At 53.3% G+C, this 14,766-nt stretch overlaps 1 protein-coding gene across 11 annotated transcripts in view; it reads right to left on the bottom strand.

Moving 5' to 3' along the window:
• The window catches only part of PAQR5 (progestin and adipoQ receptor family member 5), a 90,911-nt gene extending 76,791 nt beyond the window's left edge, over positions 1–14,120 (bottom strand). For 3 of the 11 annotated variants that reach the window (XM_082383477.1, XM_082383478.1, XM_082383481.1), the window contains exon 1: positions 491–624. Coding sequence is in view for 1 of the 11 variants with exons in the window: in XM_082383480.1 (XP_082239606.1) it covers positions 13,911–13,934 (24 nt within the window). In the remaining 10 variants the exon portion in view is untranslated. Of the gene's footprint in view, positions 1–490; positions 625–1,774; positions 1,868–4,163; positions 4,673–13,910 lie in introns of those variants that run through there. The other 8 variants (XM_082383474.1, XM_082383476.1, XM_082383479.1 and 5 more) reach the window with 8 other exon arrangements.
• Between the last annotated feature and the right edge of the window lie 646 nt (positions 14,121–14,766).

Here is a 14,766-nt window from a genome sequence, read left to right as displayed (position 1 = left end):
TAAACCACTGACGTCCCATATTTCAGAAACGGACACCCCCCCCTCCCCCACTATTGGCACCCTTCTCAAAGCTGCTGCTCCCCAGTTCCACCCATCAAAAGAAAGGACCCCAGCGAGAAGCATTACTGGGTCCTGATCTGGGAAAACACTTGTTTCCTGCCCTGAGGGCCACTGAAGGATGCTTGAGGGGACAACAACCGCCCAGCTGGAAGCATTTTCAAAGCCTCACCGTCCCTCCCAGAAGTGCAAGGTCACAGTGCATCCAGCCTGCACGCAGCCCCCCAGGGCTCCCCTCCCGGCAGAGAGGCTGCGACACTGTTGACAGAGCGCAAAGGGGCTCTCCTCCTCCCCCCCAAGTCCTGTCTCCTGTCCCGTCTCCTGCCCCATCCCTTCCCAGGGGCTCACCTGTCGCCCCCAGGGCAGCCATCACCCGTCCTCCTGCGCCCCAGGTGGCCTGATTCTCAACCTCCCCGGAGACACCTGGCCTCACCTGGCCTCACCGGGCTCCTGCTGCCTCCTTCCCCTTCGAGGAGACCCACTGTCTGCTTGAGCTCTTCCTCCTTCTAGAAGTCATCTCTGCCAACCACAGCCCAGCTGGTTTCCCTTCATTCTCTGCACTGGTATCTGGGGTGATAGAGCATATTGGAGAAGGGGACACCGTGCCTTTGCCGGGGAAGCAGAACAAACACAACAAACTTGCAAGACCCACAACGCCCAGTCCAGTTCAGAGTTCAGGGGAACTAGGTAAACACTAGCTGAATGTGAGGCTATTTCCCCACAAATTCCACTCTCAAAAAGGTAAATAACTCCGGAGGCAACAATAAAAGAAAAATCGCAAGATAGCGTGAGTGATTGCCAAGTGTGCATGTGTTTGTGAATTTCCAGTGGATTTACTGACTTAGAGCACACAAGACTGGGAGGTAGACCAGCATTACTAGAATAGGCAAATCCTCCCCCAGCACACACACACACACACACACACACACACACACACACATTCTGTGTGATTTGAGGCAGTGTGGACCAGGGCCCCCAGCTCCAATACCGACCGTTCTACCATTACTGCTCTATTCTCCATGTTTTGATCTTCAAGAATTCTTCTCTCAAATCCAATGCCACTTGAAGAACCAGCTGCCAGGGATGAGCATCCGATCCTGGAGGAGGGAGGCTCCCGGAGGGAGGAGGGAGCTTTCATGGGGGAGGCAGAAAGCACCAAATGGTGGGGATACTAGAGACAGGAGGGGAACACCTCTGCGGTGGCACAGGCAGACAGGGGTGGGAGGGGGCAAGCTGCAGGGGTGAAGGCAGATAGCTGAGTTCATCCAGGGATAGGGTTTCATTAACGTGACATCAAAAAGCCAGAGCTGGGTTAGACCCATGTCATTTCCAGGTCCTTCACCATCTGCAGCTCCACAGCCCCACCCTGAACTCACAAAGGGAGTTAACACTGGGAATTTAAAAACTGTCTTCAAGAAGCATCCACAGGACCCAGCCTGCATCTTTGACCCCACGGCTCCCTCCTTCCCCGTACACAGTCAGATGCACCTCCTCTTTGCATATTTTCCTCCAGCCTCCCAGTTCTGATCACCCCAGCCCCCCGCCCCCCCACACACAGTTCCCTGTGCCTCCCAGTCTGTGCTCCTGCCCTTCCCACCACGAGGCCTCTCCTCATCTCCAGCCACCTCCTCCAGGAAGTCCACCCTGAGAGCCTGCTTATTTAACCACTCACACGGTGACAGCTCTGGAGCCCCACTGGGACCTGCAGTTTACTCACCCTCACACTCTGTCCCGTCCAAGGGTCCCTCTTGTCTTAACTGCACCCATAGGATTTTAATTTACGGAGGTGTCTGAATGGCACACGGTGAGGCTAATGACATTGAAAGAAAAACGCATTACTTACATTTCCCGAGAGAAGGGGACACAGCACAGCACACAGGACCACAAGGGAAGCACTAGGCTTTGGTCAAGAGGCAGAAGCAGTAGCAAGGGGAAGGCCTAAGGCCAGAGCCTCTGTTGGGGTTTCCAGTGGGAAAGGCATGGCAAAGCAGCTTGGGATTGGCTGGTCTGAACAGTTCCAGTGGCCTGTACGGCATCGGGGCTGTCCCTAGTTGTCTGGTACCTGGCACTGGATTGGTTTAGGGCAGGGGAAATATTGGCTTGTGACAGAGTGAGATAAGCAGGGGCTTCAGAGTATGGGGTCTGATCGCAGGGGAAATGTCACCACATTGGCCGTTAGCCTGGTCTGGTGATTACTGCGTGCCAAACAGACAAGCACACTATCTAAGAAAACACAGGACACCCATCCACTCACTTCCCCTCCTCTTGCTCTGGTGTCAGCGTTCATGAATCCGATCACTCTCTTGCTAATACAGAAGTTCTCCTGCCCTCTAACTTTCTGATAACTTGTTAACACAATCCCATGCCTGGACGAACCCAGCTATCTGCCCTTGCTCTCGAAACTCGCTGCCACCAACCCCCTGGCACCGGCACCGTCCTCCCACCTGCCCTTCTGCCTGTTACACAGCAGAGGTGTTTCCCATCCTGCTCTCAATCTGGAACCCACTCCAATGCTTCCTCAGGGACCCCTGAGCCAGGGACCCCCACACCCCGGCAAATCTCTCCCATCAGCGTTCATAATTCTGAAAACATAGCAGCAACAGCAAAAAAAAACAAAACAAAAAACTTCCTTGATTAACTGGGGGGGGGGGAAAATGCTTGTAATTTACATTCCCAACAAAAGACTAGTTTCCCCTAATACACAAAGATCACCTCTAATTCAATGAGAAAAGGGCCAACAACCTCATAGAAAATGGGCAAAACATATGAATAGACAGTTCATAGAAATGGAAATACACATGGCTCTTATATCTATGAAAACATGTTCAACCTTACTCAGAGCAAGAAAAATGCAAATTAAAACTACATCAAGAAACTATCTTTGGGACCTCCCTGGGTGGCGCAGTGGTTAAGAATCCGCCTGCCGATGCAGGGGACACGAGTTCGATTCCTGGTCGGGGAGGATCCCACATGCCGCGGAGCAACTAAGTCTGTGGGCCGCAACTACTGAGCCTGCACTCTAGGGCCCACGAGCCACAACTACTGAGCCCACGTGCCACAACTACTGAAACCTGCGCGCCTAGAGCCCATGATCCGCAACAAGAGAAGCCACTGCAATGAGAAGCCCGCGCACCACAACAAAGAGTAGCCCCCGCTCGCCGCAACTAAAGAAAGCCTGCGCGCAGCAATGGAGACCCAACACAGCCATAAATAAATAAATAAATAAACAAACAAACAAACAGTCTTCCAGATTGGCAAACATCAGTAAGTTGGTAACACTCTATTTCGGAGGGTGTAGAAAAATGAGCATCCTTGCACACTACTGGTAGCAGTGTACATTCTTATAAATTCTATGGAGAGCAACTTGCTGATATCTTTCAAAATACAAACCATCCGACTCACCAATTTCATTTCTGAGACGTTTCCCCACATGCACCCACCAACACTGCAAAATGACTGAAGCACAAGGAGATTCAGTGAGACACTGTGATGTCCCCAAACAGGAGATTTGTTAAATAAATTACGTGCCATCCATATCATGGAACATTATATAGCTGTAAAGGAGAATGAAGAAGCTCTCCATGTACTGACCTGGAAGCTTCTCAAGAGAGCTAAGTGGAAAAAGACCAAATCAGGGGTAGAGGAACGCATAGAGTGTTGCTACCATGTGGAGGGAAAGACCACATGTGCACTTACTGATCTGTGCATGAAATATCTCTGGAAGAATATGTTAAGAAACTGGTAAAGCTGCCTCTGAGGAGGGGAGGGCACTGGGAGGCCAAGGGAGATGGGGGTGGAGACTTTTTCACAGCGAAATCTTCACAATTTTTGAATTCTGAACCATGTACTTTTATTTTCTAAGAAAAAAAAAGGGAGGATGAGGGCAAAACAAGCAAGATTAAACAAATAAAACAAAACCCTCCCTAACGCACTTCCCTTCTGATTTCCATGCTCTCTCCTCACCTTCTGCTGACACTGGTTTGGAAAAGCTATCTACCAGCCCCCTCCCTTCCCTCCTGCCCCTTCCTCAGCGATCCCAGGCTGACCTCCCCCGTGGCAGCCACCGGACTCTAAATCCAGGGGCCACTTCCCAGTTCTCATCTTACCTGAAGCCTCCAGAGACTTCACCGCAGGCTAGGCCCCCATCCTTCAGCATCCTCGGGCTCCTCCAGCACCGGGCTCCCCGGGTTCCCTGCTCCCTCTCTGGGACACCTCCCAACGCTCCGTCTCTGAATGCTGGCACCCCTGGAGCTCACTTCTAGGCCCTCCTCTCTGCTCTTCTCTTCTTGGTCCACACACTCCCCCTGGGCCATCTGGTCTACCCAAGGCTAAGCTCATCATTTACACGCATGTCACTCCCAAATGTGCATCTCCAGCCGGACCTCTCTTTTGAGCGCAGGGCCCCACCTGGATGACTCCCAGGTATCGCTCACCCAACAGGCCCAAAATGTAACTTGCCAGCTTCCAGCCACTTTCATCCTCCACACCCAGGAGGCTCCCTTGCCTGTGTTCCCTCCTGAGTATCCCTGAATCCATCCGCTCTTCCCTGCCCCCACCACTGCCCACCTAACGGAAGCCTTCCTCATCGGCTCCCCCAGCCTCCTCACTCTTTCCCACCTCAGGACCTCTGCAAACAGTTACCTGTGCCCCGAATATTCCCCTCCACTCCCCACCCCTGCTTTATCTTGATTCTTATCTAACTTCCAGAACTCAGATTACCATCATTTTCTCAAGAAGTCTCTCCTGGCCCCTAGGCAAATGGCTCTCAACTGAGGGTGACTTTGCCTCCCAGGGGACATTTGGCAATGATGTCTAGAGACATTTTTGTTGATCACAACTGGGGATGGGGTGTGTGTGGTTACTTACTAGCATCGCGTGGGTGGAGGCCAGGGAAGCTACTAAACATCCTGCAACACACAGGACAGACCCCACGACAAAGAATTACCTGATCCAGAACGTCAAGAGTGCCGATGTGAGAAACCCTGCCCTAGATTAAGCATGTCCCCTGACACACTTTCATAACCTCCTCCATTTCTCCTGCATAGCACCTATCCCAATTGTGTCAATATTTAACTGTGCAAAGGTATTGGCCAAGTTCCATTTTCTAAGCTTTATGGGATGAATAAATGAATTAAAGTCACTGGCTTGGGTTTATCTCTCTATCGCCACCTCTCGTGCCCAGCCTCAAGCTCAGAGCCTTGAGCTTGGCAGTGAAAATGTGCAGATCGATATGAAATACGCAGGGCAGGGACTGAGCGGTACTGAGCAGAGGTCTCCCTGTGTCCTGGCCTCCAACTCTGCTGGGTCGTCCGTGCCATCCGATGGCGGTCCTTTCCCTGCCCTGGACCAGCTTCTCCCCCTATTCCATGGCACCTAGCTCTGCCCAGCTTTGCACAGCCCTCAAATCCTGTCTCTACCCAGGTGGCTCCATGGCCCCTTCAAGCCAATGGAGATGCCCTCATCATCTTGTCAAACCGGCTGCTCCTACTATAAGCTTATCGGCAGCCTCACCACCACTCACCCAGCGCCAAAGCACAAACCTGGGCACCCTGTGCAGCGCACCCACCCCCCAGACCTGCTCCCTCCACCCGCCCTAACCACGAGGCTCCAGTGTTACCCAGTTTTCTCCCACTTGGTTCTTGCCTTAAGCCTCTTTCCCTCCCAGACCATCTGTGACATCACTCCCAGCTCTGTCCATCTAAGATGATAATAGGCCTGTAACACTTCCTGATTAAAACCCCCTTCAGTGCTTCTCACTGCCTACAGTGTGGAGCCCAAGTTCCTCGCCTGGTCCAAGACCCTTCACACCCTACCCGTCCAGGGCCCCGTCTCCAGCCCCAAGCACAAACACCACCGTGCCACTTGTCTCCTGCCCTCCCGCCCTCCCCCTCCCCCTTTCCTTCCTCCTCCTCTACTTAGAGGCCTGGAGAGCTCATGTTCATCCTTAAGATCTAGTTCCAACACCTATTCCTCAACGGTATGGTGGTTCCTCAAAAAATGAAACAGAATTTCCATATGATCCAGCAATTCCACTTCTGGGAATACACCCCAAAGAACTGAAAGCAGGGACCCAAACAGATATTTGTACACCCGTGTTCATAGCAGCACTACTGACAACAGCCAAAAGGTGGAAGCAACCCGTGTCCATCGACAGATGGATAGATAAACAAAATGTGGGATATCCACACACTGGAATATTACTCAGCCTTCAAAAGGAAGGAAATTCTGATGTATACCACAACACTGATAAACCTTTAAACATGATGTTAAGTGAAAGAAGCCAGACACAAAAACTCACATGTTGTAAGACTCTGCTTAGGTGAGGTACCCAGAATAGTCAAATTCACAGAGACAGAAAGAAGCATGGTGGTTACCAGGCTGAGGGGAGGAGGGAAAGGGGAGTTAACGGGTACGGAGTTTTGATTTTGTAAAGTGCAAAGAATTCCAGAGCTGGATGGTGGTGATGGTTGTACAACAATGTGAATGTCCTTAATGGCACTACTGTATACTTTGAAATGATTAAAACGGTAAATTGTATGTTATGTATATTTTCCCACAATAAAAAAGGCAAAAACCAAAACCCAAACCCAGCTCTCCTCGTTGAAACCCTCTGCACGCTACCATTACCTCCCCAAAACACCCCACGCACGCCCCCACCCGCCATCCCCAATGCCCTACCTCACACCCTGGGTGGAGCTGACCAGACCCTCCCCTGGGCACTGCAATTACAGACTGACCTCTGTCCTCCCAGACAGCAGGGTTCTGAGGCAGGGGGCTTGTCTGACTCCCTGCTCCTTCCTCAGCATCTAACCTGCCGTCTAGAGCAGTCTCTCTTCCTTCAATGAGAACTATAAGAATGAATAACCCAAACCGATCATTTTGGGTTAACACTACCCCAAATTTCTGAGCCTGTTGTCCTCAGAACAGTGATTTACTTCCAAGATTCATTGAAAACTCCTCCCATTCCTGGAGAAGATAAATCTTCACCCTTCCATTAAGCAACAAGGTCAGAAGGGGCTTCCATGGGCGGTTAATAAACAACTAACTTGGGAGGAATAAACAAAATAAAACCAGGGGTGGGTTGGGGTAAGGGTGTGCGGCCCTTGGGTCTAACACTGCTGTGCTCCACTTTCCCCTTCTTCTGCACTGCGGGTGGGCCGATTCACTTCCTGTGTCCCCTCCCAGGGCGGTGGGAGAGGGGACCATGGAGGAGCTAAGTCCTTAGGGCATGTAGAGATGATTAGTCACTGGCTGGAAGGCTGCTGACCTTAGTGCCTGGGCCAACCACAGGCCTGCTTCCCCCACCCCCCTACCTTCTTATGTAACCCAAGGCCTGGGAGGCAAAGAGACCTTGGCCTTGGCTCTCAGCAAGAGGCCCAGTGGGCCCAGAGCCTTTCCTGTTCTCATAGCTCACATCCTACCCTGTAAGCCCTTGGAGACCCCATGCACAGGCTCCTTGTTCTCACACAGTCAACATCTCCAAAACAGGGGCTGAAAGAGAAAAGTGTCTTCCTGGTCCTGAGGGTAATCACTGGGAGGGTCTTCAGAGACCATCTAACCCCGTGGTTCTCAACCAGAGACGATTCTGCCCACCGCGGTCGTTTGGCAATGTCTGGAGACATTGCTGTTTGCCAGGAGAGAAGTGAGAGGTGGTGTTACTGGCATCTAGTGGGTAGAGGCCAGGGCTGCTGCCGAACATCCTACAAAACATAGGACAGCCCTGCAGCAAAGAAGTATCTGGTCCAAAAGGTCAACAGTCCCTGATCTCAGCCAAGCTGTCTCTTCTACAGATGAGAAAACTGGGGCCCAGGAAGGGACAGGGCCAAAGTCATACTGTGAGTTAGATCGTGTCAGAATTAGAATCCAGGGGGACTTCCCTGGCGGTCCAGTGGTTAAGACTCCGAGCTTCTGCTGCAGGGGGCCTGGGTTCAATCCCTGGTAGGGGAACTAAGATCCCGAATGCCACGCAGCGCCAACAACAACAAAAAAAAGTATATAAAAAAAAAAATTAGAATCCAGGGCCCCCCACCTGCCACACCAGGCCTTCAGCTCCCCAGACTCCAGTGACCGACTCAAAGACCGGTGGCAAGCTGGCTGAGTAGCCGAATTCAGGCCCCTGGGATCTAGACACCCGTGATGGCTGGGCTCTGTGCCTCTGGCCGGCTCCAAATGCATCCCACCAAGGTCATCCTGACCACAGGGCTCCCACATAATCAAAGAGGAAGAATATCTTAAGGGGCTACAGTGTGTCCAGGCAAGATGCCCATTTGAGGCTTAGGCAAAATTCATCACGCAAGTTCTCCACGGAGCTCTCTGGGGGTGGTCCTAGTCTGGTGTCAAGGACGGAAGAAAGGACAACTCTGTAAGATAAACCCTGGGTTAGAGGACAGGGCATGGGCAGAAATCACACCTGGGATCACTGCTTTGGGGGAACGCTGTCTTTTTCCCTAGCTGCCAAAAATGATTGTATCTCTCACGCCTGTTGGCTCCTCGCTGCCATCCTGCACAATTTCAGAATAACACCTAGAGTCACCCTTGTCCTTTTCCCTCAGGAGCCAACACTATGTCTCCCACCGTGGACCACACACTAGGGCACAGGTCCAGGCATTAGCACTGACAATGCAAATCCATTATTTGTGAAGGACTGATTCATGTCATGTCACAACAGGCGTACTTTTCCATCTACTGTTGCTGAAAGCCACCAGACTTGTAGTGATGGTGGTAATAAAGAGAAGGCAAGGGACAGGAATGCATAATCTATGTCTCATGTCAGGGTCTCCCCTCTTCACAGGAAGGGAGCCCATAAGGAGTGGTTGGGGGACAAGAATCGGGGGAGGGGAGCTACAGTGGCCTCAGACACAGGACGAGTCACTTTTTTTCTTTTTTTTTTTGGCTGTGTTGGGTCTTCATTGCTGTGTGCTGGCTTTCTCTAGTTGTGGCGAGCGGGGGCCACTCCTCGTTGTGGTGTATGGGCTTCTCATTGCGGTGGCTTCTCTTGTTTTGGAGCACGGGCTCTAGGCACGCAGGCTTCAATAGATGTGGCACGCAGGCTCAGTAGTTGTGGCTCACAGGCTCTAGAGCTCAGGCTCAGTAGTGGTGGCGCATGGGCTGGGTTGCTCCGCGGCATGTGGGATCTTCCCGGACCAGGGATCGAACCCGTGTCCCCTGCATTGGCAGGTGGATTCTTAACCACTGTGCCACCAGGTAAGCCCAGGACAAGTCACTATTACGGACTCATATCTTCAGGCAAAGCATTATCATTGTTCCCTCCACGTGCCTTGCCTCCATTCCTCCCCAGTTTTCCCAACACGCTGGTAAACTCCTACACATCCTTCAAAGCCCAACTTCTGGAGTCTCTCTCCCAACATCAATTTCAGCTCTTAATGTGGCAAACCACAATGCCAATGGGAGAAGATTTGGGGGTCAATAGCAGGGAAAACGCCAAAGTTCCCTATGGATCTAATGTGGGGGACTGCACAGGAGCTGCTTCCCCTGTCTCCACGTGTGTGCCGACCACCCTGGCCTCCAGGCTCTTTGCCCTGTCTGTGTGGCCTACTTGGCTGACTGAGGCAGCATAGCATGGAGGCTAAGGCTGCAGGGTCTGGAGCCAGACTAATTCTGGTCCCCCTCTCCCTGCAAGTGTCATCTTGGGCAAAGTTATGCCACCTTTCTGAGGCTCAGTTTCCCCATCTGTAAAATGGAGATGATACGGTTTCAACCTCATGGCTGTTGTAAGGACTACCTAGTACAAGTAAAGTGCTTAGAAAAGTGCCTGGCATCCAACTAGCACTTATTGCATGCTTATTACTATTATTAAAAATGTAACTCAGGGGACTTCCCTGGTGGTGCAGTGGTTAAGAATCCGCATTCCAATGCAGGGGACACGGGTTCGAGCCCTGGTCCGGGAAGATCCCACATGCCGCGGAGCAACTAAGCCCGTGCACCACAACTACTGAGCCTGCGCTCTAGAGCCCGTGCTCCGCAACAAAGACAAGTCACCGCGATGAGAAGCCTGCGCACGGCAGCAAAGAGTAGCCCCCGCTCACCGCAACTAGAGAAAGCCTGCGCGCAGCAACGAAGACCTAACACAGCCATACATATGTACATACATACATACATACATACATAAATTTAAAAAAAAAATGTAACCCTGCTCCTCCAAGCAGTTAGGAAAGAAGGAAGGGTCTACATTCCCAGTGAGTGTGAGGAGGAAAGACACCTCCAGGGACCCCATCTCCTGTCTTTGTTCCTGCAATAGCCTCTTTGGGAGGTCTTCTTGCCATAGGTATCTTTTCCTCCAATCAATTCCACACGGCCTAGAGTTTTCCCTTAGAACACAGACAAAAGTCCTTTACAGAAACAACAGTGGCCAGCAGAATGATGGGGTGGGGAGGGAGACTGAAGTTGCTTGGTGTTTGTGGATGTGTCTCCCATATTTTCTATCCCATAGATAGTTCCAGCTTCTACCCTATCCCCCGCCCATACACACACCCAAGCTTCTCCATCCTGCTTGTCCTGACACAGTGCCTCAGAAGTTCAAGCTCTTGGGGGCTCCAGAAAACCACTCATCAGATTCCTAAGTGAGGCCTCAGAGCCCCCCACTTTCTCCTGCGCCTTGGGCAGAATAATATCCTCGCTCTTCCTGGCCCACACATCTGGTTGCGTCTTCTCAGACTGGTTTGTTATCCTTGGCCCAGCAGATCTGAAGCTCCACCTCTTTCCCCAGGGCTGCCAGGGACTTGGCTTGTCCGCCTGGGTCGTCCAGTGCTCCGGGGGAATTTAAAAAGGCTGCCTGGAGCGGGCACTGTTTTCACCACTAATAGAGGCACCACCCATCTTTGGAAAGCAGCATTAGGAGGTTTCTTTTGGGGACGGGGGGTCTAACCGGGAGCGCTCCCCCCTTTGCTCTCTCAAATCACTCTATGTGGATGGTGATCTGTTCAGCTAGGAGCTGCCCCTCTGAGTAACTGGAGGCAGCTGGTCTGAAGGTTCTTTCCAAGGCAGCTCCTAAGCACCCCTAGCAACCTGGTGCAGGGGACAGAGACCCAGCTTAGAATTAACTCGAGTCCGATCAAGAAAAGCTCCAGCTCTGTCTTCAAGAGGTCACTCCTATCTCTGGGCCTCAGTCTCCCCAACTGTACAATGAGGAAGCATGGCCTGGATGTATTCATTTACTCAGCGCATATTAACTAAGCACCCACTGCACACCAGGCACTGCTCTGACTCCTGGGAATAGAGCAGAATAAAACAGACCGAAAGCCCTGCCCTCATGGAGCTGATACTCTAACAGGGAAGACAGCCAAGAAACAAGATTCTTCAGTATTCTTAATATACAAGATGTTAGATGGTGATATGTGCTATGGAAAGTAAAGCAGGGAAGGGGTGTAGAGATATGACCTCTAAGGCTTATTCCAGCTGAGATATTCTGTGTCTAAAGCTCATACTCCACTGGGTTCTTGTTAAGAGCCAGGAACAGGCAGTAGGAAGCTGGGTGGGCCCTACGTGCACAAACCCCTGGGGAGGAAACGGTGGTGTGTGTGTGGGCGGGGCGATGGGAGTGGGGATGTGCAGGGGCTTGAATCCCAGCTATGTTCTCAGTGGTCTCCCCCAAGGAGCAGAACTGGCCAACTCTGGGTGTCCTGGTCTGTCCTCAGGCCAAAGCAGACACCACATCTGCTAAGGAGTCCAAGGTTATAAGGTTCCTGGCAGAGCCTCAAAAGTCTTCAGGGCACTGCCATGGAAGGTCTGCTACGCCCTGCCTTCCCACTCATTCCTGGTCTTGGATCTCAGACCTCTCCCGTCCCTCCTAGACCCTCCCCTGTATTGTAGAGTGTCCCCTCTCCTTACATGGGGGTGGGGGTGGATTTTTCACCAATTTTAGCAATTCCTCTTCCATTCCTGTGAACCTACTGTGTGCTCACAATGAGGAGAGCTCTCAGAGGGATACCAAGATGTGTGATCACTTCCCAGAAGGAATATACAGCCCACCTGGGGAGGTCAGGCTAACAAACACGTGAGGGAAGAAAAATCATCTCTCACAGTCTGCTTTGCAGCTTGCAGAGCCCTTTGGACCACACACTCTCGTGTAAAGCCATGCAGATTCTATTGTCTCCATTTTACAGATGAGGCAATTGAGGCTCAGAAAAGCAAGTCCTCTTCCCTGAATCCATGAATCCACAGATCCAACCTGAATCCATGATTGCCCCATGGAAGGATCAGGGAAGAGGCAATGAAGATTAGAGTTTCCAAATCAGATTTCCTGGAGAGATGGGTAAGACTTTGGTATAGATGGGCCAAGGGTCCTCTGCCTCCAACCTAGAGCAGGGCCAAGTTGGGCATGGAACCCACTTCCTGCTGCTTCTCCTAGCCTGACAAGAAGTAGATTGGGGGTAAGGTGAAAGCTTGGCTGTCTGGAAAGGCACATGGGATTATGGATGTGCTCACTGGCTTAAAAGAACCAAGTGGGGTAAGGATTTCAAGGACCCTCAGTGATGGCATTGGGCACCTTTCTGGTCTGACTTTTAAGAATGCCCTTTCTGTTCACCAAGGGCAAAGATCCGTCAGCTGGAAAAGAGTCTCTGCTATTTCAGGTTAATTCATTCCATTCTTGTGGGGCACCTTCCGAGTGCCAAGTACTATGGTTACAGACGTGAACAAAACAGGTCCTCGCCTCCTGCAGACCTCCTAGCTTAGCAAGGAGCCGGCCCTCTCTTGGAGGAGCTTCCTGACCAGATTTTATTTCTTCTTGGAGGTGCACTCTCTGGGCCTACCCCTTTCAGGGGAAGAAACTCAAGGGAGAGGGAGAAGAAATGAACCCCTGCTGATCAGGGGCCCAGCAAAATGGAGAACCAACCATCTGACTGTGGTTTGTGGTCCAGGTCCACCACTTTTCTCCAGCAAGTTACTTAACCTCTTGGAGCCTCCTTTTTCGCTCATCTGACAATGGAATAAGACCTACTACCTCACCGGTTAACTGGGGAGGGGGTGTGGATGAAATCAAGGAAGTGTCCATGTGAGTGCTGTTAGCTCTTCTCTGATCCCCTGACCTCCCCCACCTGTCCTCTCTGCTTCTGCGTGGTTAGGACCATCTTTCATCCCCTTTCCCACACACAGCTGAGCCCTCCTCGCAGCCAAGGCAAGAGGAAGCCCATTCTGTTCAAATCGTCAAGGGTTATAGAGGTCGCTCTAGATCCCTGCCTCTGCCCACCCTCTCCCCAGTGCTCATCTCGAGGAGTGCTGGGGGAGCCGAGGATGCCCCGCCGGGCTGTGACCTGCGGGAGACAAGACAGAAGCCCAGAACTCCCCGTGGCTGGGCACCCACTTCAGCAGGGCCCAGACGGCGCCCGGCCCCCACCCCACGCCCGGCAGAGGGCCGCCCCCTCACCCGCACCCTGTCTGGCTCAGCCCAGTCTCCTATCGCACATCTTGGCCGGAGGAGGCGGGAAGCACAAACGTAAACATCCCTTAAGAAATCGCCAACTCTGCCGTCCCCATCTAAGGATATATACATATTTTTAAAGGAACTGAGGGACCCGTGGGAGGGACGCAAACGCTCAGAAGAGTGAAGGATGGGAAAAGCGAGAAAGCAAACTTTCAACCGATCTCAGCGGAGACCCTGTGCACCGGCAGCGGCCACCCCACCGCACCGGCTCCCGGGCGGAGGGCGCGGGGGCAAAAGTGGCTGCATTTCGCCGCCGTCCGGTGCACGGCCTTCCGGGCGCAAACTTTCCAAGAGCCGTCCGGGGAGCGGCCGGCGGGCTCCGGGGAGCCTGGGGGGCGACCGCCGAGGCGGGGTGCGCGTGGACAGGGAGGCGGGAGGACGCGTGCCGCGGGAGAGTCCCGCCCTCGGTTACCTGGGTTCTGAGTGTCCCGGGCATCCGGCCGAGAGGGCGCAGGGACGCAGCACAGGCAGGAGGAGACCCAAACTCTCCTCCCAGCCGCGTCCGCCACCGGACAGCCCGCGCTGCACCTGGCTGGGAGGTCGGCGCGCTTCCCCGCGGGCCCCGCCCACCCCCCCGCGCGGGGCGGGGCCGGGAGGGGCGGGGCGGGGGAGGAGCCAAGACAGGGCACAGGTCCCACCGTAGGGCCTGCACCTAACAGTGTGCCAGCCACGCTGGGCTCCGTGACCTCCAGAGGGTCGCCCCCTCACTCGCCAACCTGCGGTGCGAGGCAAGCCCGGAGCCCAGGTGGAGTCGGGGGTGTCCATAGGCCCCCTCTCCCCTGCCCCTTCCACGCCCTTCATGCCCACCCCCACTTTCAGGGGCAGAGACCTGGGAGCCCCGAGGCCTCCTGGAGGGCAGGGCCGCTGAGCCTGCTCTTCGGAAGAATGCATGGGGTGGAGCACAGGGAAAAAAACAACTGGGCGCCCGCAGCCCCACCCGACCATGAACTCTCCCCCGTGGGAGAGGCTCCTGGCTGTTCTGGGCCCCTGTCATCAGTTCCACCCAGCCGTCTCGGAAGTGCCCCAGCAGGCGGGTGCTTTGCCACCCTCACCCTTTCCCCAGGTCTGGAAGGTGCTGGGCCTGGACCTCTGCCACTCAGAGGACACGGTGATAAGAGTCAAAGGCACACAGAGGGCAAAGAAAAAACATTACCCCCCCAACCCCCGCCACCCAGACTCCGTGGCTACTCCCAGGTGCTGAAGGAACAGGTTGCAGCTACTTCCTGCCCTCACTCCTGCCCCTCCCAGAGGAACTCAGGAAAGTCCAC

This window comes from Balaenoptera borealis, assembly GCF_965194805.1.
Source record: "Balaenoptera borealis genome assembly, chromosome: 3".
NCBI lineage: Eukaryota > Metazoa > Chordata > Mammalia > Artiodactyla > Balaenopteridae > Balaenoptera > Balaenoptera borealis.
The sequence above is the reverse complement of the archived record's forward strand: the minus strand, read 5'-3'. Positions and strand labels throughout refer to the sequence as shown.